The sequence below is a fragment of the Cryptosporidium parvum genome, chromosome 3 (assembly GCF_000165345.1).
Source record: "Cryptosporidium parvum Iowa II chromosome 3, whole genome shotgun sequence".
In the NCBI taxonomy this organism is placed as follows: Eukaryota; Apicomplexa; class Conoidasida; order Eucoccidiorida; family Cryptosporidiidae; genus Cryptosporidium; species Cryptosporidium parvum.
The window spans coordinates 24,325-46,238 of NC_006982.1; the positions used below are offsets into that span (position 1 = coordinate 24,325).

A 21,914-nucleotide genomic window follows, 5' to 3' on the forward strand; every position below is an offset into this window, starting at 1 on the left:
ACTTAGATTCTCTAGATCATAGTTGGCGCGCAATCCATTAGCATGCAAACATAAGAAAATATGCTCCAAAATAATGGTTGCTTGGAAAAAAACTATATTATTTCAATATATTTATGTAACTATATTACTAGGAATAAGTCTAATTTTTGTTTGTGCAGAAGAGGTACAAAATGTTTCCGAGTTTAGTCAAGCATTACCTAACACAGAACTAAACTTTGGATATAACCAAGGCCAAGCTTTGGTTGAGTCCAACATTCGATTTCCAACTATTGGATCGTTTTTCTCCTGGTTGGGATCTTTTAATAGCTTATATGTTAAATATGAACGCACTTTTGAAGAAATTGCGACATCAATCCCACCAAAAGAAGATCTCGAATCGCAAATCACTCTTATGACAACCTATTCTTTTCTATTGCAATGCTTAAAAACCATGGGAGAATTAAATTCAATATACGAAGCATCAATTCTTGAAACAAATTCTGATATGCTTTCTGATGATTCATCATCGAGCGTTAGTAATCTTCTTAAAGAATGTTTAATTCCATTCAAAGATCTATTGCTCAAATCGTTTATAGCTTTACAAGATCAGGCATTTGATTCAGGAAAGACTTATTCACCTGCTCTACTTAAGTCCTCTGAATTAATTATGGAATTGTACGAAATATGTTGGAGTATATTTACTACTATCCTAGGATACATTACAATGTTTCAACAGTCTATGAACATCTTGCTCAGAAACCGTTCAGAAAACCAGGAAAAGCTTAAATTTCTTGAAAATAAACAAGAAAAGTCATCTTTGGAACAACTCCAATCTAATATTTATACTCGTAGGCTGGTTGATATTAGTAGAGAAGAAAAACTAATCAGTTTAGTATTAACTCTTTTTGAAGGTGACTTCAGTGTCTCTATCAACATCCTAGAATTGGAATCTTTGATTACAACTGAGAATAAGAGAAGTATATCCGAATTGGAAGAATCTATTAAAAACTTGGAAAAATCCATCAAATGTGATGTTAATTCTGAAGAAAATAGTAATATGCTTCTCGTTAAAGCTCTAAAAGAAGAACTAGATTCAAGGACAAATGATTTAGTACGTCAAACTTCTGGCCCCCCCATTTATTTACAAAGATACGACCAAGAGCTTACAGAAATATTCACGAAACTTAATTTAGAAGGCTCTCAGTCAGATTCAACTAATGAACAGAACGAAGCAGATGACGAGACTAAAGTTAAAGTCGAAGAAGCTGATCCAAAAGAGGTGCAATAAGTAAGTACTATATAAATTCTGTTTTTATTAAATTCCAAGAAAATTGCAATAATGCAAGGGTAAATAATGGAAATGAAAGTATGAATAACATTTAAAAAAAAATGTTAATGAGAATGCCTATGTAATATCAGGAAAAAAAGAACAATGGTAATTAATTAAAAGAAAGTTCAATTTGAATTAATTGTATGAATATTTATGAAGTTTGCTTAAATTATAGCTTAGTCCCATTAATACAATTTTGCCTTTATACTAATTATTATTTGAAACATTTTAAATTAGAATTTCACAGATTCCCGCCCAAACTAAAATGAGTCAAATTTGATTTTTTTTTTTATTAGGTAAAGTATTCCGTAATTTGGGATGATAGAATGTTTATTTTCTCCTGAAAAGCAGGAAACTGGTCGGAGACAAATACTAAATGAAGAAAAGTTGAGAATTTTTGACACAAATATAAACATATCAAAATGTGAAACTGATTTTAGAAAAGGAAATAAAGAAAGGTCAGAAAGTTTGATTCATTTAGATCATGAAACTCACTGCATAAAAAATGATAAAATTCCAGATTTAGAAATTGAAATTTCAATTTCTGGGATAGGATCTTTTATGAGAATTTTCGTTGTTGGAGTAATAGAGTATTGCAAGTTTCAAGAATCTCTTAAAGGGATTGATTTGGTGAAAATTGTGTCTATAGAAAATGTGGTAACTGAGCTGATGGATATTCTTAATTATCATAGTCTTGAAACCGGGAAAGGCTTTAGCTGTTTAGCTTATGTGAGAATTAAGGAAGAAAGATTTTTAGTATTTGGAAGGGATAGGTTTGGAGATTCAAGTTTAATAATTAGTGTAGGTAGTAGAGGAGAAGAGATCATCATTTCTAATATAGAAAGTGATCTTTTATCGTTTCAAGAGGATGTGCAATCAATTGAAGTGCCAGTAAATGGTATGTTTTTACTCGATCTATCAAAACTAGAGTTTAAATCCTTTCCATGGAAAGTAACTCCATCATATATGACTTCTGGGTATTGGAATGAAGAAGGTCAAAAAACATTAGAATCATTAGAAGTAGACTCAAAAAGACTCTTGGAGTCACTAAGATTAGTTTTTGTCAAAGAAATGGAGAAAAGGCTAACTTTTGAAGTGTTTGATGATAAGGTTTTTGTATATATGGGCATGCTTTTTTCGGGTGGATTGGACTCTACTGTATTACTTTATTTGTTATTAGAATGGCTATTCTCAAACTTGGAACATTTAGAAAGTAATATTTTTAAGAGATTCTTTTCAAATAATCAATTTTCTGAAATTCAATTCAGTCAAGATAATTTGTTTTTCATTGTTGAATTAATCAATACAAGCTTTGCACCATGTGAAGCACCTGATAGATTAACAGGCTTAGCAAGCTACTATGAAATATTGGAATTATTTGAGAATTACCTAAGAAAATATAGAAATGTTTCAATAAGATTAATATGTGTAGATAATTCAGGGGATGCATTGACAAAAGAAGAAAAAAACATATTAAAATGTATAGCTCCATGTAAAACTCATTTAGATTTTAACATTGGAGGTGCTTTGTTTTTTGCATTAGGAGGAAAAGGGGTTTTAGTTGATAAAGAAAGTTTTAATGAAGAATGGTGGCAAGAAATAATTTTCGAAAATGAGGATTCAAGCATTTGGAATGGGATTTTTGAGAAAAAAGTTCCATTTTCTGAAGCTACTATTGAGTCCACTAAAAATAATGAATCTACAGAACACCCCAAAGACTCAAATTTTCAAAGAAAATGTCCATACTGCTCTTTTAGAGAGCATTCAAAGTGCCAAAACAAATGTTGTAAATCTTGTTGTAGAAAAATTCAACAAAATTTAATTAAACCAATTGGCGAAAGTTTTCCTGCATGTAGAATTCATAAGATGAAGACAGCAGATTTCAGTAAGATCCCATCTACCCAAAGGTTTATTGACCCCAAAAATTACTATTTAAGTGAATTAAATATTGATAGAGTTTTGTTTCCACAAGAAAAAGAGTATGTCAAAGGATTAATCATTGCTGAAGATAACAAATTGTTATATCGTTCAAAATCTAAGTTCCTAATTATAGGGAGTGGAGCCGACGAATTCCTTGGAGGTTATGGTAGACACATTACAGCTAAAAAACATAACGGTTTACAAGGTATTAGAAAAGAAATGCTTTTTGATATTAACAGATTGTGGATCCGAAACCTTGGAAGAGACTGCAGACTTGCCTTATTCAATAATAGGACGCTATTTGCAGTATTTTTACAACCAATTGTGATTGACTCAATCGGAAAATTGAGTTTTGAAAACATATGTGGGTCAAGATTTGAAGTTACCAAGCCTTTACTAAGGTTTATTGCCAACAAATTAGGAGTTCAATTTTCCTCAAAATTCAAGAAGAGAGCAGTTCAATTTGGAACTAGATCTTCTAGGCAAACTAACCTTAAGCATTTTGATAGTAATAGAAAAGCTACTGCTGATGCCACATACGTTCCTGTCAATATTTAGTTAAGCAAAAAAAAAACATGCAAACATGTGGCGCCAAAACCCCACAGTAATTATAATTTAACGGACAAAAATTACTAATAGAGAAGGTGAACTTGAATTTAATTTATATTGAATTCAAATAAATTGCCAAATCTTATGAGTATAATGAAAGTAGTTTAAGTAAGAGGTTGGAATTAAATTACATATACTACGAATTATAACACATGGAAGCACATTCGATTATATCTAATGAAATTAGTGAAGAAATTCAGGATCTGAAGAATAAGCTTTTAGAATGGACTAGTGGAATTAATGGGATGCTAGAACTAGGAGTGGAAAAGCTTAATGATCAGGTTTCTCGTGATATTAATATGATCAAGGACTCTAGTATTCGTATTGATGGATTGGAAAAACGAATCAAAGATACTCAAGAATTATCAGAAATCAAGAAAGTAGTTGAGATCGAGAAGGAAGAATTCAAGAAATGCTTCAATACTAATACTATCGCCCTTTCGGAGAAGTTGAAAAGACTAGAGAAACAACTTCAGGAAGATAGACAACGATTTGAACAAGAGAAACTGGTTTACGAGGCAGATTTGAAAGTGGCTAAGCAGCAATCTTTAGAGAGAGAAAAAAGTTGTAGAATCTATAGTGAAAATTTGGGTCTGAATATTGGAAAGGTGAATGGCAATAATAGATTTACTTTTACATGCATAGACGAAAACTTTCCAGAAAGAGAGTTTTTTTTTGATTTATTTTATAATGAAAAAGCTCAGCTTTACGAAGGAATTTGTTGTAACCCACAAGTTAGTGATTTTGAACCCAATATTGAGCTGTTGAATTCAAAGTCAATCACATTCAGACAATTTATATGTAAAATGAGAAAGTCATTCAAACAATTAATAAAGTAGTTTTATTGCTTTATCTTATAAGTATAATAATCTAAAATATAAAAGTATTAATCTCTTCTACTTTATCTTGTTTTTACTAGTTGGATTACATCCTCATCTTGAAGTTTATGAGACAATCCTACGCATTGTGGATTATGTTTAACACTAGTTCCCCAGACTAGTGCATGCTTGAATTCGTTAATTAAGTCCTTGTGGATTAATTTTACTGCAGTTTCTACATTTATCACTCCTCTTTGTGGAGTCATGATTAATGGGTCTGAAAAATCTGGGAATTCGCCTTTTTTCTTAGTGTATAATCTAACCAGTCCTAGTTTCCCCCAAATCTGCTCTACTAAAGTGTCTAAATTCCATCTCTTTTGAGATGATATCACAACACTATTTGGTTGACGTGCTAACTCATCAATCTCACTTAACTTTAAATTATCTATTTTGTTATGAACATACAAACAAGGAACATATCTTCTATTGCCTTCGATGCAATCAATAAACTCATCAACTGTACAATCTTCCTTAATTAAAACATCAGCATTATAGATCTTATACTCATTCAATATGCTAACTACCATCTTATTATCCAAATGAGTTAAAGGCACTGTTGAATTAAAAGTTACTCCTCCAATTTTTTTAGGTTTAACAACAATCTGTGGAGGTTTCTTATTTAACCTAATCCCAATGGCTTCAAGCTCATACTCTAGCTTTCTTCTTTGAGAATCATCCTTTGTTGAGTCTATTACCATTAATACTAAATCAGCTGAATGAGCCACAGCTATTACTTGGCGGCCTCTACCTCGTCCAGTTGCAGCCCCTTCAATAATTCCTGGTAGATCCAAAAGTTGAATCTTAGCTTCATTGTATTTCATAATACCTGGAACACATGTTAAAGTCGTAAATTCGTAGGCTGCCACTGCTGTTTCTGTTCCAGTTAATTCATGCATTAATGTTGACTTACCCACAGATGGAAACCCTATCAATATTACTCTTGCATCGCCTTGTTTAGCAACATCAAACCCTTCACCTTTACCTTTACCTCCACTTCCTGCTTCTATTAATTCTGTTTTTAGTTTCGCCAGCTGAGCCTTTAAACGTCCTAAATGGTACTCAGTCTTCTTGTTCTTTTGAGTTCTGGCCATTTCGGCCTCTATATCTGCAATCCTCTCCAAAATACCCATTTTTTCTCAAATAATTAAATATTAATATTTACCTCTTAAACTTCCCTACTTTCAAGTATTAACTCAAACCTTAAATAATTTATTTTTTTCTAAATACTAATTCATAACATCCAATTTTTGCTTTTTTTTTTTATTTCTTCTATTCCATAATATTTGTTACAGAAAACTATAGTTACCTGAACAGGCGCCAAACCTGCACAATAAATACAGCAAATTGTGTATTTTCTAGAACTTGAAAAAAAGAGTTTAAACAACTATTATTAGTGCTTGTGATGTAACTTAATTGTAATTTTTACTAATACTTTTGAATTCCTTTTTTAGACAAAATTAAATCTCCAAAAAATTTTGGATCTTTTCATAATTAAGCAAAGCAATTAATTTATTAAAGCAATGACAAAACTTTGTGAGGAGGATGAAATCAATAGAGAAATATTGAGTTACTCTAATGAAAATGATTATCTTTCTGATATTAATAATCTAATTGATTTGATTCATGGAAAGTTGGTATTTTACAAAGAAATTGAATGCAATGAATATAAAAAGATCGCTAAAGACTTTTTAAAAAGAATAGATAAGTATCAGGAACAACCATATGTCCTGGATACATACTTAGAAAAGATATGTTATCCTCTTTCAAACTGTATTGCAGAGTTTCTTGAAAATAATAGCCTTGTTTTACATAACACGGTTTTATCTATAAATAAATATCAGGAAGAGAATATTAATTCTAACTCCCAACAAACATTAAGAATTACAGAAGATTTAGACGTAAATATTGATAGAAGACACCAGAAAAATATTCTTCGACTTTCTGACTGTATTTACAATCTTTGTAAAATCAGAGGACCAAAAGTTATTTCTTTATACTTTCCTAGTAATGTTAATTTTCTTGAGGTTGTGATAGATTACATTTCCCTAAGAGAGAAATATCAATTAAATCTAGAATGTAATCATGAATCAAATTCAAATCTAGTCTTGGATTCTAGTATGGATCTGAATTATAATGAAGAATTTGAGGATTTGAATAGTCTAGATGATCAAGATAACTGGTATTTCATATACGTTCTATATGTCTGGCTGTCAACTCTGGTATTAATACCATTTTCTTTTGAAGTTCTGGATTCTAAATATATGTTAAAAGAAAGCCATCTCTTTCTTAGAATACTTGAGAATGTAATTCCAAAGATTTTAGAAAATAAATATTGTATTACAAATGAAGCAGCTTCAATTGTATTTGCAAAGATTACATGTAGAACTGATTTTATTTTACTTTGGAAAAATACCAACAATAAATTCAGTATTCTATTGAGTAAAGGAATGGATGAAACTCCTGATTCTCTTGGGATTTTAATTTGGATGAAATATCTAATCAAACTTGCACCGATAGAAAGTATTGAAATTTTTATTGATCAAATTATTAAATATCTTAATATTCCAAATAACCCTGAGAGCTCACAGAATTCACAAAATCTGCATGATAGAATATATAATTCTTATAAATCTACAAGCTGTAGAACAATATGTATTACGAGATTAATAATAAGATGTATTCAAAATGATGTCCTCTTAAAACACTTTACTGATTTTGAAAATATTCTAAATTGGACTTTGGACTTCTTATTAGAACAAAATAAAAGTGAAAATAATCTTTTAAGACACACAAGTTCAAAATGTATCGCAAAGATTTTAAATTCAATTCAAGGAAATAATAGAGCTAAAGAAATACTCAATGATATCTTAATGCTAAACAAAGAAAAAGAGGAAAATCTTGAAAGAATTGAAATATTTAAAAAACTTTCTCCAAATGAATTAGAAGGGAAGTGTCTCACTATAGCTGAACTTCTCAGATCGCGTCTAACTTTTTTTTTTGAGCATTACCTTCCTGAAATCTTAGAATTTCTTCAGTATTGCTTGAATTATGAATATTGGATTGGAAATAGAAGCTTTGGAGTGCAAATACGTGATTCAGCATGTTATATAATTTGGAGCTTAGCTAGAGGGGTACCACCCAAAGTTTTAAAACCTTATTCTAATAAAATAATATCATCAATTATACCTTTAACGGTATTTGATTCACAAATCAATGGTAGAAGATCATCTTGTGCTGCACTCCAAGAATTAATAGGTAGAATTGGAGGTGAAAATGTACCATTTGGAATTTCAATTGTAACAATTGCCGATTTCTTTAGTATTTCATCGATAAAATCTTCATTCCTTGATGTTTCAACTCGAATTGGATCTTTGGACACAACGAATAATGATGATCTAGGATCGCAGGTATTACCAAATTATAAATTTAAAAAATATGGTAATTTGGAAGAATCAGAGAATTCAATATATCCTTTCGCAACAATCCTATCTGACTACCTTGTCCAAAATGTATTTATTCACCCCAATATTAAATTTAGGCTTTTATCAGCAATTGCCTTAAGTAAACTGGTTCCTTATTGCCACCATTTTTGTTTTTTCAACATTCTTCCACATGTTTCAAAATTGAGTACAAGTCAAAACAATGGTGTTGATTTAAGCAGTTGGAATAAGGATCTTAATATATTCAGTTCAAATAGTATCTTTAGACATTCATCATTACTAATTATTTCAGTCCTTATATCAAAAGGAAAAATACTAAAATCCAAGGGTATCACTTTTTGGGATTTGTTTGTTAAACCCATACAAAAGGATGAAAATACAAGGAATGGTTTTATTAAGGAGACTCCAATTTCCAAGAATTCAAATTTAATTCCTGCGGAATTCACATGGAGTGATTATATTAGAAACATCCCTATATTAATAGAGAAAGAAAGGTTATATAGAGGAAAAGGAGGCGATTTAACGAGGAAAGGAGTTCTCAATTTGATAGTTTCCTTATCTAAATCTACTGAAATTATTCAATTCAAGAAAGCTACATTTTCTAGATTCCTCCAAACAATTTGCGAATCAATTAGACATTTAAGCTTTTCAATCCAGATTTCTGGATGCTCTGCATTAGATGCAATCATTAAGTGGAGAATGACAAAATCTAAAGATTCTCCAGAATTTCTTGAAATTAAGAAACTTTTGACAGATTTTGTTCAAGCTCTAAGCTCTGATACAACAGATATTCACATAATGGCTCTAAGAGGAATTATTCTTTCAATAGGTATTATCTTCCCTCATGTAGTGAATTTAATTGAAGAAACTTTGATTAATGATATTGCCAACTGCTTAGTTGGAATATTTAATAAAGACAAGTTAATCCTGAGCAATGATGAGGGGGCAAATAATACTTTAAACGAGCCCATAGAATCTTTTAATGAATTAATTTTTTCATCAAAGTACGATGTTGAGTGTAGAAGAAACTCGATTTGGTCGCTTGGAGTCATTTGTTATTGTATTATTGGTACTGAAATATCTTCAAAGAATATGATATTAGATCTATGTCATAATACTCTAGTTCAAGGTTGCTTTGATTATTCAACAGATAAAAGAGGTGATGTCGGATCATGGATTCGTGAGCTTTCAATGGAAACTATAGCATGCTTATATTACAATAACGTATTTATAGATGACTCAAAGTATGAAAAAATCCTTCCTGCATTTGTATTCAATATATTCAACTATTCTGACAAGCTAAGAGTTAAAGCAATTTTATTACTTTGGAAAATTTTGTACTTGCACTTTACAAACTCAGATTCCATACAAGGTAACTCCATTGAATACACGAATATAAATATGTACTGGATTTACTACCGTATTTTTCATGGAATTCCTTTTGAACTTTTTGAGATCTGTCAAATCAAAGAAATGAAAGAAATTAAGCTAGAGAACCTTTGTGAAAAGAATTCATTAAAATACAGACTGTTTGAATCTTGCCAGCTTATCTTGCATGACGTACTTAAGGACTATGCACTGATACACAGTAAAAACTATATTGATGAACTTAAAACATTTTTCGCTACTAAAAGCAATCCACTTAACTTGGGATGTTATTATTTTGACATGTTAGACTCTATTGAAAAAGTCCCACACTCATTATATCCCTATCTAGACTTTGAAAACCAATTTTTATTTTGTCTTTCAAATAGAAATTTTCAAATCTTGTCAAGTTCCAGTACAAATATATTTAAAAACTGCCTTTTCCCATTTATCCTTGAAGAAAAACTGCAAAGGTCAGCCTTACTTGGATTAACAAACTGGATTAGTCATTCTTCTTCAATGAGTTCATCATCATCATCAATTAATCCCTACCAAGCCATAAACTATGAGCTAAATGTCTTTTTGAAGTCAACTAGTGATTTCTCTGCAGCTACCATTTCAATTTTCTATAATATTGAAAAACTTTTAAGGCTTCTTTCTACATGCAATCAAGATGCCGCCTTTTTATGCGGATGCATGACTTTGCATGTACTACAATTTATTTTGGTATTGCTTACGTGGGAAATTTTCCCGCAAGAAAAAACAGTCATGAGAGGGATTCTTACTACAATTTTACAGGTTCTAGGAAATACAAAAGATTTTCAAATAATTAAGATTTCTTCTGCGGTTTTGGTACATTTTTCGTTTAGTATACAAGTATCAGAAGATGACGAGTTGGCTCAGAAAGCAATGGAATCTCTTTCAGACCTAGTTTCCCATCAATATCCTAATATTAGGGCATACACAACTGACTATATTTACAATAATGTGTGCCATATTCAGTCATCCAAAAAGATTGAGTCTATACTTGAGTATATTAGAGAAACAAACTGGACACAAAGTTATAGCAAAGAAGAGTTGGAGAAGATAAAAATACAATTTAGAGATTTGTGTCAGCTAGAAAATTAATACATACTTATGTGGGCTTAAATCGTATCATTCAATAGCTTCTTTTTCGGGTATTAACATTTGTAATTAAAGAAGAATCGTCTCCGGCCATTATCTTGTACGTGTGTACACACAGAGCGTTGGAAAATTTAAAGTTTAAAAATAAGTTTAATAACTAATTAATCATTTTAAGGGACCATAATATACAAATATGGTATTATTTCAATGGCAAAGTGAATATGAGTACCTTTTACATCGAATATGTGACTTGCTAGACCAGTGTAAACAAATGGGGTTTCTACACATTTCAACTGATTATAGAAATGTTTTTACTTCCAATTCAACATTCCAGAATTATATTTTAATTGGGAGTAGCTCAATGAGGGAGTTTATGAAAGAAATGATTGAGAAGATGACCCCTTTTTATACTCCAGGAATACTTAGTTATTTAGCAGCTTGCTGCGTAGATGATATTAACTTGTCACATCTATTTTCTCTCCTTAGGCTTCACAATATTATGGAATATTACCCAAAATCAATAAACGAACACAAACAAAGAGCAACCATTCTAACGGCCATTTTTGGAGAGTTATATGCAATTAAAAATGATTTTGAGGAAGGGAAGCTCAAGCTCAATGATTTTAAAAGAGGTCATGTGAATAACTCGGAAAATGAACAAAGTATTGAATTACTGAAAATGACAATTAATCAACTTGGAGGGCTGATATTAGATTCAGGAAGAGATAGAGCAACATTTATTAAAGAGGCATTTTGCGCCCCTTCTTTTGCTCCCCCAAAGTCTGATATTTTTTCAATAAACAATGATGAATTACTTAATAATCACCTCCAAACACAGGTGATGGTCAACAGAGTTTCCAATGTTAATAAAGGTGATCCATTATTAGTTTCTGCCCTGCTCTGCGGTTCATCATTATCAATCTGGCAAAGAATTCACCTATTATATGATCCTGATAGAAATCAAGCCAAAGACTCTATTGTATATGCAGTTATATATGCAGCTCCACTTATGGATAGAATGAGACAGTTAGTATTCACATCTCTTCTCCAATCATTTTGTAGACCTCAGTGGTGTAATAGCCTTTTACCTCAGCTTTCAGACAAAATGAGAAGGTTCAACAATCAGAACACTGAAATTATTCAGCTTATTGTTCGTGGATTTCTACTTTCTGGAGTGACTATTTGGTCATATGAATCTCCTCAGCAAATTTATGATATCAGTACATCATGTGCTCTTACTGCGAGGGAAAAGGATGCGCTTTTGAAAATCTTTAGACTGGTTGATGAAAAAGCTCTTGCCCAAGAATCTCTTGAAGAGTCATCGATTGCCCCCTCTTTTGAATCTGTCATTAGGGAACTTTCTAGGCAGTTTTATACTAGTTCAAATTGGGATATAGATGATACCGGGTTTGTTAAATCTCTAAATGAAAGGCAATCTTATAATAAACTAGGAAACTCCATTGAGGGCGCTCTCAAACTCGCTGAAACTGACTACGAGTTTATGCATCGCCCTCTCAATATTGTCTCCGACAGAGTCAAGTTCTATCAAGCAATGCAGCACTTCCAAGCAAATCTGAATGACCCCCTGGCATCGTTTGAGTCTAAATCAGATGCATTGATACAACTTTCATCATTTGAAGATATTGAGGCTAATTTATTTAATGTTAACTGAATTAATTAGAACATATTTATTAAAAAAAATGTTTAAATATACATCAACTTAATATATAAAATACTAAATATCTCTATTATATTCTATAAGCCAACCTCCCACATATTATTTACTTATTATTTTAAATTTCCTTTATCTTGTTAATTGACATAATTTAGCTTTGAATAATCTTTTGCATGCAGTCAGCGCCAACTATTTGGCGCCTGACGAGTAACGTAAATTTGTTATTAGGAGGGGTGATGGATTTAAAGGATACGAGGGAAAATAGAGAAATACTTTGTTTATTTAAAAAAAAAGACTACTCTTAAGAATTAATGAAGCATTAATGTGTGTGAGAAGTTTTTACTAAAAAGGTATAGTAGTGGTATTCTTTGATTTAGCTTGGAAAGAGAATCTGCTCTTGAAAAGGCTAAGGCAATAAGGGACTAACATGTACGCAAAAGAAGATTTTGGAAATGCGAATATAAGTCAATTTATTCGACTAAATAACCGGCTAAGAGCTAATGGGTTTTTATCAATACCGTTTCTTCCTGATTTAACTTCTCCTGCTAGATCTCTTATACTAAATAGAAACCAAGTTGAAGAAGATAATAATGAAGGTACAAATTATTTAAGATACGCAAACCCGGGAGTGAGATTATCAGAAAAATTGGTTCAAACCTCAATGATCTCTCAGAATTTAAATGATGTAACTACGCCTCAGAATCTTTCACAAATTGGAGAAACAGAGAGGCAAAATGATAAGTTTGAAATCACTCCAGGTATTCGTAAGTATACTGATTCTGAATATTCTGGTTTAAACACAGATGATTTGAGAACTGTAGGTTCTATACTACATGGAATTTGTGCTGACAGAGATAATTCATTTGAAAATGAACAAAATGTTAATTCTGTAACAGAAATTGCAAGAGAACACTCTGTATCTGGAAGAAATAAGATGGATTTTCCTTTTGATATGCCGTCAAATTATAGCTCTAAATATGGGATGAAACCTGATGGTAATTTTAGATTAGGGTCAAGTATTGAGCTTTCTTTCACTACTGAACAACCTGAATCCTTGTCTATGGCAGCTAAACCAGAATCTATTGAAACTAATCAAAGGTTAATAGTTGATGGAAACAAACTCATTTCAACTATTCACAATTTACTATATGAATTAGAATCTCGAGGTGAACACACTGTTGAAACTATAAACTCTGAAAGGTCACAAAAAAACGGACTTATAGAAAAGTTAAACCTCTTGAGAAGGAAATATGAAGCCTTAGAGAAAGAGAATGAATCTCTTAGAATGATAAATAGAGTTTTAACCGAAGAAGAACAATCTAATAGAAAAAATAGGGTTCAAGGTAGGGAAACCCCGCAAGGCTCTGCAATTAGCAAGTTAGAAAGAGAGAAACAGCAACTTCTTGTTGAAAATAGCCGACTAAAACAAGATATTCTAAAGCTTCAAGAGGATGATGATAAGTCAAGAGATAAAGCTGATCAATTTTTGAGGTCTGTTAAGAACAATCTGGACAATGAAAGAGATTCTAACAGAGCCAGCACCTTCAACCATACGGGTACGAGCAGTAATATTAGTGGAACAACCTTAACAACTTTAGAAAAAAAGAAAATTCTTCAATCACACTACCTTTACTCAATAATTGTAGGATTTGAAAAATCGATCAGCTATTGGAAATTGCAAGCCAACGGACAAAATAACTTAGATTCTAAAAACGGGCAAGACTCATTTGAGGGTAATGAAACTAATTTAGGAAATTCAAATGATACTATTTCTGAGAAATCCTTCTTTGAATTTTGTCAAGAAAATAATATTTCCACAAGTGAGTTAATGAAAAGAGACAAGAATCTTTGGACCAGAGGTCTTTATATGTTACAGAATACTGATAGATCTGAATTAGAAAGCATAGTTAGGTGGTCTTGTAGGCTACTTAATATATCAAACTTTAGAAACATTCCGATTCAAATTGGACAACTATTAGCCAAAAAGAGTACTTCAGCAACCCCGAAAATCACTCATATTTTCGAAAGTGCTTCATCCAAGAAAATTTCCTCCCAAAATAATAGCCAAGAAGTCATATCAATTGAACTACATGATCGTTTCTACAACCACTTTAAAACTCTATTTGATGTACTTGATGATCAAGACGTTATCCAAGCATCTAATGCAATATATATACAACTGAGAGATTTTAAGAAGTTTTTCAAAACTATTTGCTCAACTTTAAGTCTTGATTACAAAACCACCTCTCCCAATGAATGCCTAAAGATTCTCACTGATCTAATTAACATAAATCACTCAAAGAAAGCTCCAAATACTCAACCTCAGATCCAGTCTTTCCAAGAGAACTCTTCAAATGTTCATAATATCATTGAGTCTCTTAAAATTGTTTTAGATGTTGATTCGAATGACCAGATTCTTCCCACTCTAAAGCAACACCTTGAGTCCCAATCTGCTATTATTCTTTCTCTCTCAAAGAGCTAATTTAGCAATATTTTTTGTTCAAGTTACTCATTTCTTATATATCTACTAATTAATTTTTTTTTTTAATATTTTTCCTTATACCGGTGTTACGCATGTTTAATTTGATTAATATGCTAAATTCATTAATTGGCGCCAAACCATAAATTAAGATTGCAGGAATGCAGGAAGATAACTAAAAATAAGTTGAAAAAATAGGGGAAATTCAAAGTGGCATATTTCAAGGCTGTGAAAGTTTGTAATTAATCAAGAGCCATGGATTTTGAAGATATTCCTTTTGAGGAAATTATAAGAAAAGAAAAGATAGCTGAGTCATTCGAAAAAAGAAAAAGTGCAGAATCAGAAAAAAAAAATGCCAATGGATCCTACAAATCATGCAAAGAATTTGAGAAAAATGATGAAATCGATCAAAGACTCAAAAAATATGGAAGAATTACTTCAAAGAACTCTCCAATGGAAGTATCATCTAGAAGACAAATTTTACCAGAAAAACTAGAAAATGAAAGAAACTATATCAGAAATAAACATGACAGCTCAAAAAAAGGCAATGATCCTAGATTTAATGACTCTTGTGGAAAGCTCAACACTGACTTATTCCATAAATCATATGACTTCTTAGATGACATGAGACAAAGAGAATTTAATCAGATCAAGAATACATTAGATTTATACAAAATTATGACCAAGTCTAAAGAACTTGGAACATGGAATAAAGTTAAGAAATCATCAAAATTTAAAAACTCTGATGTAAATCATCTTACTCAAGACCAAATTGACAATCTCAAACTTAAATATCAGAAACTTGTTTCTGAAAAAGATCATAGAAAAAATCTTTACCTTAAACAGCAAACCATATCGCAACATAGAAAGCAGGAACAAACTAAAATTGAATCAGGAAAGAAGCCATTCTTTCTTAAACAAAAAGATATCAATTTATCTATTCAACATGATAAATATAAAAATCTTAATAAAAAACAAATATCAATGCTTGAACAAAAAATTAATAGAAAAAATGTCTCCAAGTTTAAACCACCAACTTCTCTTAGAAAAATATAAAAGATTATTACTCTCGAAATCCTATATAGTTATTTTTAATTCATCATATTAATCAATTTGAATATATATAAGATTATATACTTTAATATTTCTATAATAGATACTTTTATACCTTCTCATTTTTATTTCCTTCCGAGAATTCTTCTGAAAAATACATATATATTTGCTAACAATAGTACAAATATTATGAAATATAGCATCAGTCTCTCAATTACTTTCTGCTTGTATAATGTACTTGCCAATTTACGACTCTCCATGATATTATAATCTATATTATTCAAACCATATTTGCTTCTTGTCAAGTTATCCCTTTGAACTGTTAAAGTATTCAAAGAATATAATCCTATATGTTGTGTTTCCTGAGCTAGGTTTGCAGATATTCTTAAATTATCTTCATTCCTTTTCATCAAATCTTCTGTAGAAACTCCCATATTATATTCTTTTGTCGATGGTTTTAAATAATTCTGACCGTCATTACCACTAATGTTTGTACTCATATCCAACTCTTTATTAGAATAGTAACTACTAGCCATGCTCTCCTCTCTATATGTGTCAAACTTCCTATATATGTCTTCATATACTCTCTGATATCTTTGATACGATTGGTATTCAATCGAATTCTTAGATAACGTCATAACCTTAAAAAATAGTTAAACAAACTTAAAAATTGGAAATATAGACATTAAATTTAACTTACTTCATCTTTCAGTTGATCCAAACACTTCTTTGCATCCTGAAATCGACGTTCCAATATAGATATTTCATCCTGTGTAAATTTCTCCCCTCTTCCTCCATCTTCAATATTCACACATTTGAGCACTAAACGTTCTATTCCTTGTATAACAGACAAAAACTCCTCTTCATATGACACAAAATACTCGGATGCTGACAACATTTATCAATATTGTTTAATACCTATTTATTCAATAATTTATATTAAGATCAATTCCCGCCAAAAATGTTTGTATTAATAAACTTTGCATGTATAAGAATTTGTTAAAATAATTATTAATTAAATTATTATGAATAGTTCAACTTATATTTCTGATAGTATCCGTAGTCAAACAAAAGAGTATATAATCAACTTACCAAAATATATGAATTAATATTATAAAGAATTTCAACATTGAAATTTCCCACACTATTAACATTACAATCATAAATGTTTGCCATCTTGTATAGAATATTTGTGCCGTTATATGATCATTATTTTTATTAATATGGATTGAATTAGATCAATGAGTCCTTTCCTTGATTAAACTTGATTTTTATACTTATCCTCAAACAATTATAATGCGTAGTTACCCATAAAATGAAACAATAATTTAAAATATTTTAAGCTCCAATTTATATTAACAAACTCTTATTCAAATTTTAGTAAGATAATTAATCGTTAAGCAATCATTTTAAGGGAATTAAAATAATAACATTTAATTGAAATCCAGAATTGATATTTTCCGAATTAAAGGTCAATTTTGATTATTTGAAAAATTTTTGAAAATCGATATGAATAAATGATTGTTAGTACCAATTGAAGACGTTTGTAATTAAAAAAGAATAAATTGTAATTACTTATTAAACAAATATATATGTAATATATTTACAATATATTGATTTCTTCAATTTCAAACAATTGAAATTTTTTATTAATGAATTAGCATTTTCCATCTTTAGAATCCTTACATTCAAATCCTCCAGGTGTATTTATACAACACTGTGATTTACCACAATAATTACCCACTTTACATTCATCTATATCACGGCATGTGAATCCATCTCCTGTATAGCCTTCTGAACATACGCACTCAAATTTACTTAAATCATGCGTTGTTTCAAAGATTGAATGTACGTAACATTCCGCATTTTTGGAACATTTGCTACAGACTTCATTCTTAAAGTTTTTCTTGACTTTTTTTGGTATCAAAAACATTGGATTATTGAATCTATACTCATCTCTAATCCATTTAGAAATGTGAGATGCTTCATTGCTTAAATCTGATTTATTCATCATAATAGAATGCATTAAGACGGGTTCTGATGAAATATATTCAATCTCACGATACATATTTGCATCTTTTGATAATGAAATGAAGTATATATCAATATCTTTCTTCAAGCTAACGATTCCTGGGCATGTCTTCACAGAAGTACAACCATTAAATCCTGCAGTGATGTATACTATCTTTCTTCTCTTTAATAGCACCTTATTATGATAGCCTCTTTGATTTGAATGAGAATCAGTACCATTTTGTTGTGCAATAACATTTAATACTCTTTCTGAGTCTTGCTGTGCAACCATACTTAACAATCTATCAACCCTCATATTATTGTCAGAGCCTTGTAATGTTGATATGAAGCTCGTATGCCCTTGGGTTTTGTTTTGTTCATTAATTGGAACTGACAAAATTTCAGTATTTATTCCACTCTCGACCAAATTTCTATAAATTACATTTGCAGACAAATTAATTTCTTTCATTTGATCAATATTTGGTACTTTAGACAGATCCATTACTAACGAAACTGCATATTTTGGTGGTTCGCTTGTGGTTGTTGTAGTATTTGGATACTCAGTTGTAGTGGTTGTTATATCTGGAATTGTTGTAGTTGTGGTAGTTGTTGGATATCCTGTTGTGGATGTGGTTGTTGGATAACCTGTTGTAGAAGTGGTTGTTGGTTGTCCCGTTGTAGAAGTGGTTGTTGGATAACCTGTTGTAGAAGTGGTTGTTGGATAACCTGTTGTAGAAGTGGTTGTTGGATAACCTGTTGTAGAAGTGGTTGTTGGATATCCTGTTGTAGAAGTAGTTGTTGGATGTTCTGTTGTAGAAGTGGTTGTTACATTTGGAGCTTTAGTTGTAGTAGTTGTTGGGCTTCCAGTTGTGGTGGCTATTGGACTTCTAGTTGTAGATGTGGTTGTTACATTTGGAGCTTTAGTTGTAGTAGTTGTTGGGTTTCCAGTTGTAGAAGTGGTTGTTGCATTTGGAGCTTTAGTTGTGGTAGTTGTTGGATTTCCAGTTGTAGAAGTGGTTGTTGGACTTCTAGTTGTGGATGTGGTAGTGTTTGGACTCCCTGTTGTGGTAGTTGTTGGATATCCTGTTGTGGATGTAGTTGTTACAACTGTAGTCGTTGTGGTAGTGATTGGAATATTTGGGTATTCTGTTGTTGTGTTGTTGGGAAAGGATAAACTGGATACTCGGTTGTTGTTGTTGTTGGGTATACTGGATATTCTGTTGTTGTTGTGGTGGGGTATACTGGATATTCTGTTGTTGTCGTTGTTGGGAAAGGATAAACTGGATACTCTGTTGTTGTTGTGGTTGGGTATACTGGATATTCTGTTGTTGTCGTTGTTGGGAAAGGATAAACTGGATACTCTGTTGTTGTTGTGGTTGGGAAAGGATAAACTGGATACTCTGTCGTAGTAGTTGTTGGAATTGGGTATATTGGATATTCTGTTGTTGTTGTTGTTGGGACTGGGTAAACTGGGTATCCTGTTGTTGTTGATGTCAAATTTAAAATATAGTCATATTTGTGGCTATTCCATCCCATTTGGTAAACATTTTTTTGATGATGATTGTAATGATAATGATGGTTTTCCTTTGGTATATAATTAAAATGACTATTAGTATAAGACCTTTCATCATCGGTTGTATCTATATATTTAGGAGTATATGTATTATAATAAGTGTTATAATATCTATAATTATGGTGGCTTTGATGGTGGTTGTGTTTATACTTATGACTCTGAGATTCTGCCACCTTTCTATTTAAATTTGACGTACCTTCATCTGTCAAAATTGCATTATTTTCATCATAATCATGTTGATTTTCTGGTGAAACCCATGTATCTTGTTCATCAATATCAGAAGCAAAAATAATTGTTAAATTTATCAATAGGAGACCTATTGAGAGAACAAATTTTTTATTTAAAACTCCAAACATTAGGAACCGTAAAAAAATCAACTATCTTTTTTTCTAGTTTCCAATTTGAAATTTTACTTAGTTTATTTCCGCATGTAGTTTTTTTGTTTTTTTAATACCGCAATGCATGTGGATGGCTTTTTTTGTCAATTATAAATAATTACGTGTCAAAAGCTACATGCACATTGCATACATGCAAATGCTTTACGCAATTATAGAGGTGCAAATCCCCATGTGGACAAAAAATTGAATTAAACTAGATCAAAATAAATAGAAAAAAAAATATACTTGAATTCGGAAATATCTAATTAAGAATAGTCAAACTAATAAAAAAATCAAATAAAGGTTAGCTATAAATGTTAAGTAGTATATAATAATAAACATCAAAATACGTGTTTAAATGCGAATGAAATATGATTATGCTCAATTTCAACCTTTCTTGTAAATAGAAATACTGTTAAATACGATGATTCAATTAAAAATAATAATTAAGCAAACTTATAATTCTTTAATATTTGATATATACAATATTGATGTTGAGTGATATAATTAGTTGTTTATTTCAGGAACTTTTTGGAAGACACCATTGGTAAAAATTCAAAGCACCATCCCATTGAGCAGTGAGAATGATTCCAGGAGATCCCCCTAGATTCGAAACTAGTCTGATTTCTGATCTGGTATCAGGAGTATGAAATTCAAGTACACTGTCAAATAAAGGAAGGGTGATACATCTAAGATGCCCATTATTTTGGCCCATCATTAAGATATGTTTAGCGTCTGCAGTAACAGTCCCATCCATGCAAAGCGCAGGAGAACCTAGAGATTTTCTAAAAGTTTCCTCACCTGTAGGTGAAATAACACGAATTACACCTTGCAAACTACATAGAACAAGATGATTTTCATACTCGAGTACTGACATAATAGGTCCTCCATCAAATATAATTTCCCTAACTACTTGTAAAGTAATTAGATCCACAATCTGAACAATACCGCCTCCACAAACCCAAAGATGAGGAGATGCATCCTGAATTTGGCATTGAGGTTGTCCCATTGCGCCAGCTGAATTACCTTTATACGGAAAATATTTAAGACACTTTATATGCTCTTTAGCCTGAATCTGTGCAGAAATTATAAAAGTACCAGAAGCTTGATCAAATTTCCAAAATACTATCTTTCCACCCCAACAAGCAGAAACGAGTATATTGTCAATTATTAAAAGTTGATGTATTTCTTGGTTATGCCCAACTAAATCTGTAAAATTCCCTGTAGGCTTGTGAAATGCCCTAATTGTGCCATTAATTAGTCCACAAAATAGTACATCCCCATAAATCAAGCAACTACAAACCTCTGCACTGCAATTAATTGCTGAATCCATTTTTACTGAAAGCTGAGTTGCTCCACTAACATCATTCTGAAACTTGTTCTGATAGTTTCTTCTACGATGATTACTTCCCCTTTCAGGCTCGGTTGTCATAACATCCTTATCTGCAGGTCTAATTATCCATCTCTTCAATTGACCATCGCACCCCCCTGTGAAAAGTTCAAGCTCTCCCGTAGGTAAAGGAGAAGAAATTGCACACCTAATACCTCCAAAATGAGCCTTTTGTATTTGTGCAACTTGCCTTAAAATATGTGAGTAATTACAATTCTGGCCAAATTTACAATTACCTTGTTGAACAAAATGTCGGCAAATCTCTGAGACTTTCGTATTGCTTCCTCCACTAGATGAGCCGCCATGTCCACCTTTGCCTCCCTTCCAACGGCCTCTCATTTCTTAATTAGGACTTTTAGCTCGTAAACACCAGTCAGGAAATATAAGGCTTAGGATCCAAATAGATCCCTATCTCTAAATTATAACCAATCTTCCAATCTACCTTAACGATTTAAAAAAATAAGTAACTCGTACACTAGAGCCAATACCAGATGAAACCCTCCCCAAAAGTTGTTTCTTTTCCATTCAAACCTACCTAAAATGTAAAAATCAAAATGACTATTTTCCAAACACCAAAATGTTAATGAAACTCCTCTCAGTTCCGACCAAGAAAATTTTTTATTTTATTTATATTTTTCTAAAAAAACAAGGCATTATAAATACAGCCACCATACTGTCTCTAACGTACTTTTGGGCGGGCTATCCTATTTT

At 31.4% G+C, this 21,914-nt stretch overlaps 11 protein-coding genes across 11 annotated transcripts; 7 read left to right on the plus strand and 4 right to left on the minus strand.

The window, feature by feature from the left end:
- Positions 1–73: 73 nt before the first annotated feature.
- cgd3_100 (hypothetical protein with signal peptide) lies at positions 74–1,267 on the plus strand (the record flags this gene model as incomplete). Its single annotated transcript, XM_625324.1, has 1 exon — positions 74–1,267. One exon carries the CDS (start codon positions 74–76, stop codon positions 1,265–1,267), a length of 1,194 nt encoding a protein of 397 aa, XP_625324.1.
- A 360-nt stretch (positions 1,268–1,627) lies between these two features.
- Positions 1,628–3,787, plus strand: cgd3_110 (asparagine synthetase B like; the record flags this gene model as incomplete). Its single annotated transcript, XM_625325.1, has 1 exon — positions 1,628–3,787. The coding sequence occupies one exon, from the start codon at positions 1,628–1,630 to the stop codon at positions 3,785–3,787; it is 2,160 nt and encodes a 719-aa protein (XP_625325.1).
- Positions 3,788–3,990: 203 nt separating this feature from the next.
- cgd3_120 (hypothetical protein) lies at positions 3,991–4,677 on the plus strand (the record flags this gene model as incomplete). The annotated part of the gene is made up of 1 exon (XM_625326.1): positions 3,991–4,677. The coding sequence occupies one exon, from the start codon at positions 3,991–3,993 to the stop codon at positions 4,675–4,677; it is 687 nt and encodes a 228-aa protein (XP_625326.1).
- Positions 4,678–4,739: 62 nt separating this feature from the next.
- Positions 4,740–5,846, minus strand: cgd3_130 (DRG like OBG family GTpase fused to an RNA binding domain TGS domain, Fun11p; the record flags this gene model as incomplete). Its single annotated transcript, XM_625327.1, has 1 exon — positions 4,740–5,846. One exon carries the CDS (start codon positions 5,844–5,846, stop codon positions 4,740–4,742), a length of 1,107 nt encoding a protein of 368 aa, XP_625327.1.
- A 390-nt stretch (positions 5,847–6,236) lies between these two features.
- Positions 6,237–10,649, plus strand: cgd3_140 (b-tubulin specific chaparone; the record flags this gene model as incomplete). The annotated part of the gene is made up of 1 exon (XM_625328.1): positions 6,237–10,649. The coding sequence occupies one exon, from the start codon at positions 6,237–6,239 to the stop codon at positions 10,647–10,649; it is 4,413 nt and encodes a 1,470-aa protein (XP_625328.1).
- A 190-nt stretch (positions 10,650–10,839) lies between these two features.
- On the plus strand, positions 10,840–12,318 carry cgd3_150 (hypothetical protein; the record flags this gene model as incomplete). Its single annotated transcript, XM_625329.1, has 1 exon — positions 10,840–12,318. One exon carries the CDS (start codon positions 10,840–10,842, stop codon positions 12,316–12,318), a length of 1,479 nt encoding a protein of 492 aa, XP_625329.1.
- A 430-nt stretch (positions 12,319–12,748) lies between these two features.
- cgd3_160 (hypothetical protein) lies at positions 12,749–14,803 on the plus strand (the record flags this gene model as incomplete). The annotated part of the gene is made up of 1 exon (XM_625330.1): positions 12,749–14,803. One exon carries the CDS (start codon positions 12,749–12,751, stop codon positions 14,801–14,803), a length of 2,055 nt encoding a protein of 684 aa, XP_625330.1.
- Positions 14,804–15,055: 252 nt separating this feature from the next.
- On the plus strand, positions 15,056–15,856 carry cgd3_170 (hypothetical protein; the record flags this gene model as incomplete). Its single annotated transcript, XM_625331.1, has 1 exon — positions 15,056–15,856. One exon carries the CDS (start codon positions 15,056–15,058, stop codon positions 15,854–15,856), a length of 801 nt encoding a protein of 266 aa, XP_625331.1.
- Positions 15,857–15,978: 122 nt separating this feature from the next.
- cgd3_180 (domain KOG1666, V-SNARE (intracellular trafficking, secretion, and vesicular transport)) lies at positions 15,979–16,491 on the minus strand (the record flags this gene model as incomplete). The annotated part of the gene is made up of 1 exon (XM_625332.1): positions 15,979–16,491. The coding sequence occupies one exon, from the start codon at positions 16,489–16,491 to the stop codon at positions 15,979–15,981; it is 513 nt and encodes a 170-aa protein (XP_625332.1).
- Positions 16,492–17,510: 1,019 nt separating this feature from the next.
- On the minus strand, positions 17,511–19,373 carry cgd3_190 (latent transforming growth factor beta binding protein like (3F865); the record flags this gene model as incomplete). Its single annotated transcript, XM_001388052.1, has 1 exon — positions 17,511–19,373. A coding segment is annotated over one exon (1,863 nt), but the record flags the coding sequence as incomplete, so codon positions are not given.
- Positions 19,374–20,333: 960 nt separating this feature from the next.
- Positions 20,334–21,542, minus strand: cgd3_200 (zfwd1 protein, CCCH like RNA binding domain fused to WD repeats; the record flags this gene model as incomplete). Its single annotated transcript, XM_625333.1, has 1 exon — positions 20,334–21,542. The coding sequence occupies one exon, from the start codon at positions 21,540–21,542 to the stop codon at positions 20,334–20,336; it is 1,209 nt and encodes a 402-aa protein (XP_625333.1).
- Positions 21,543–21,914: the final 372 nt, after the last annotated feature.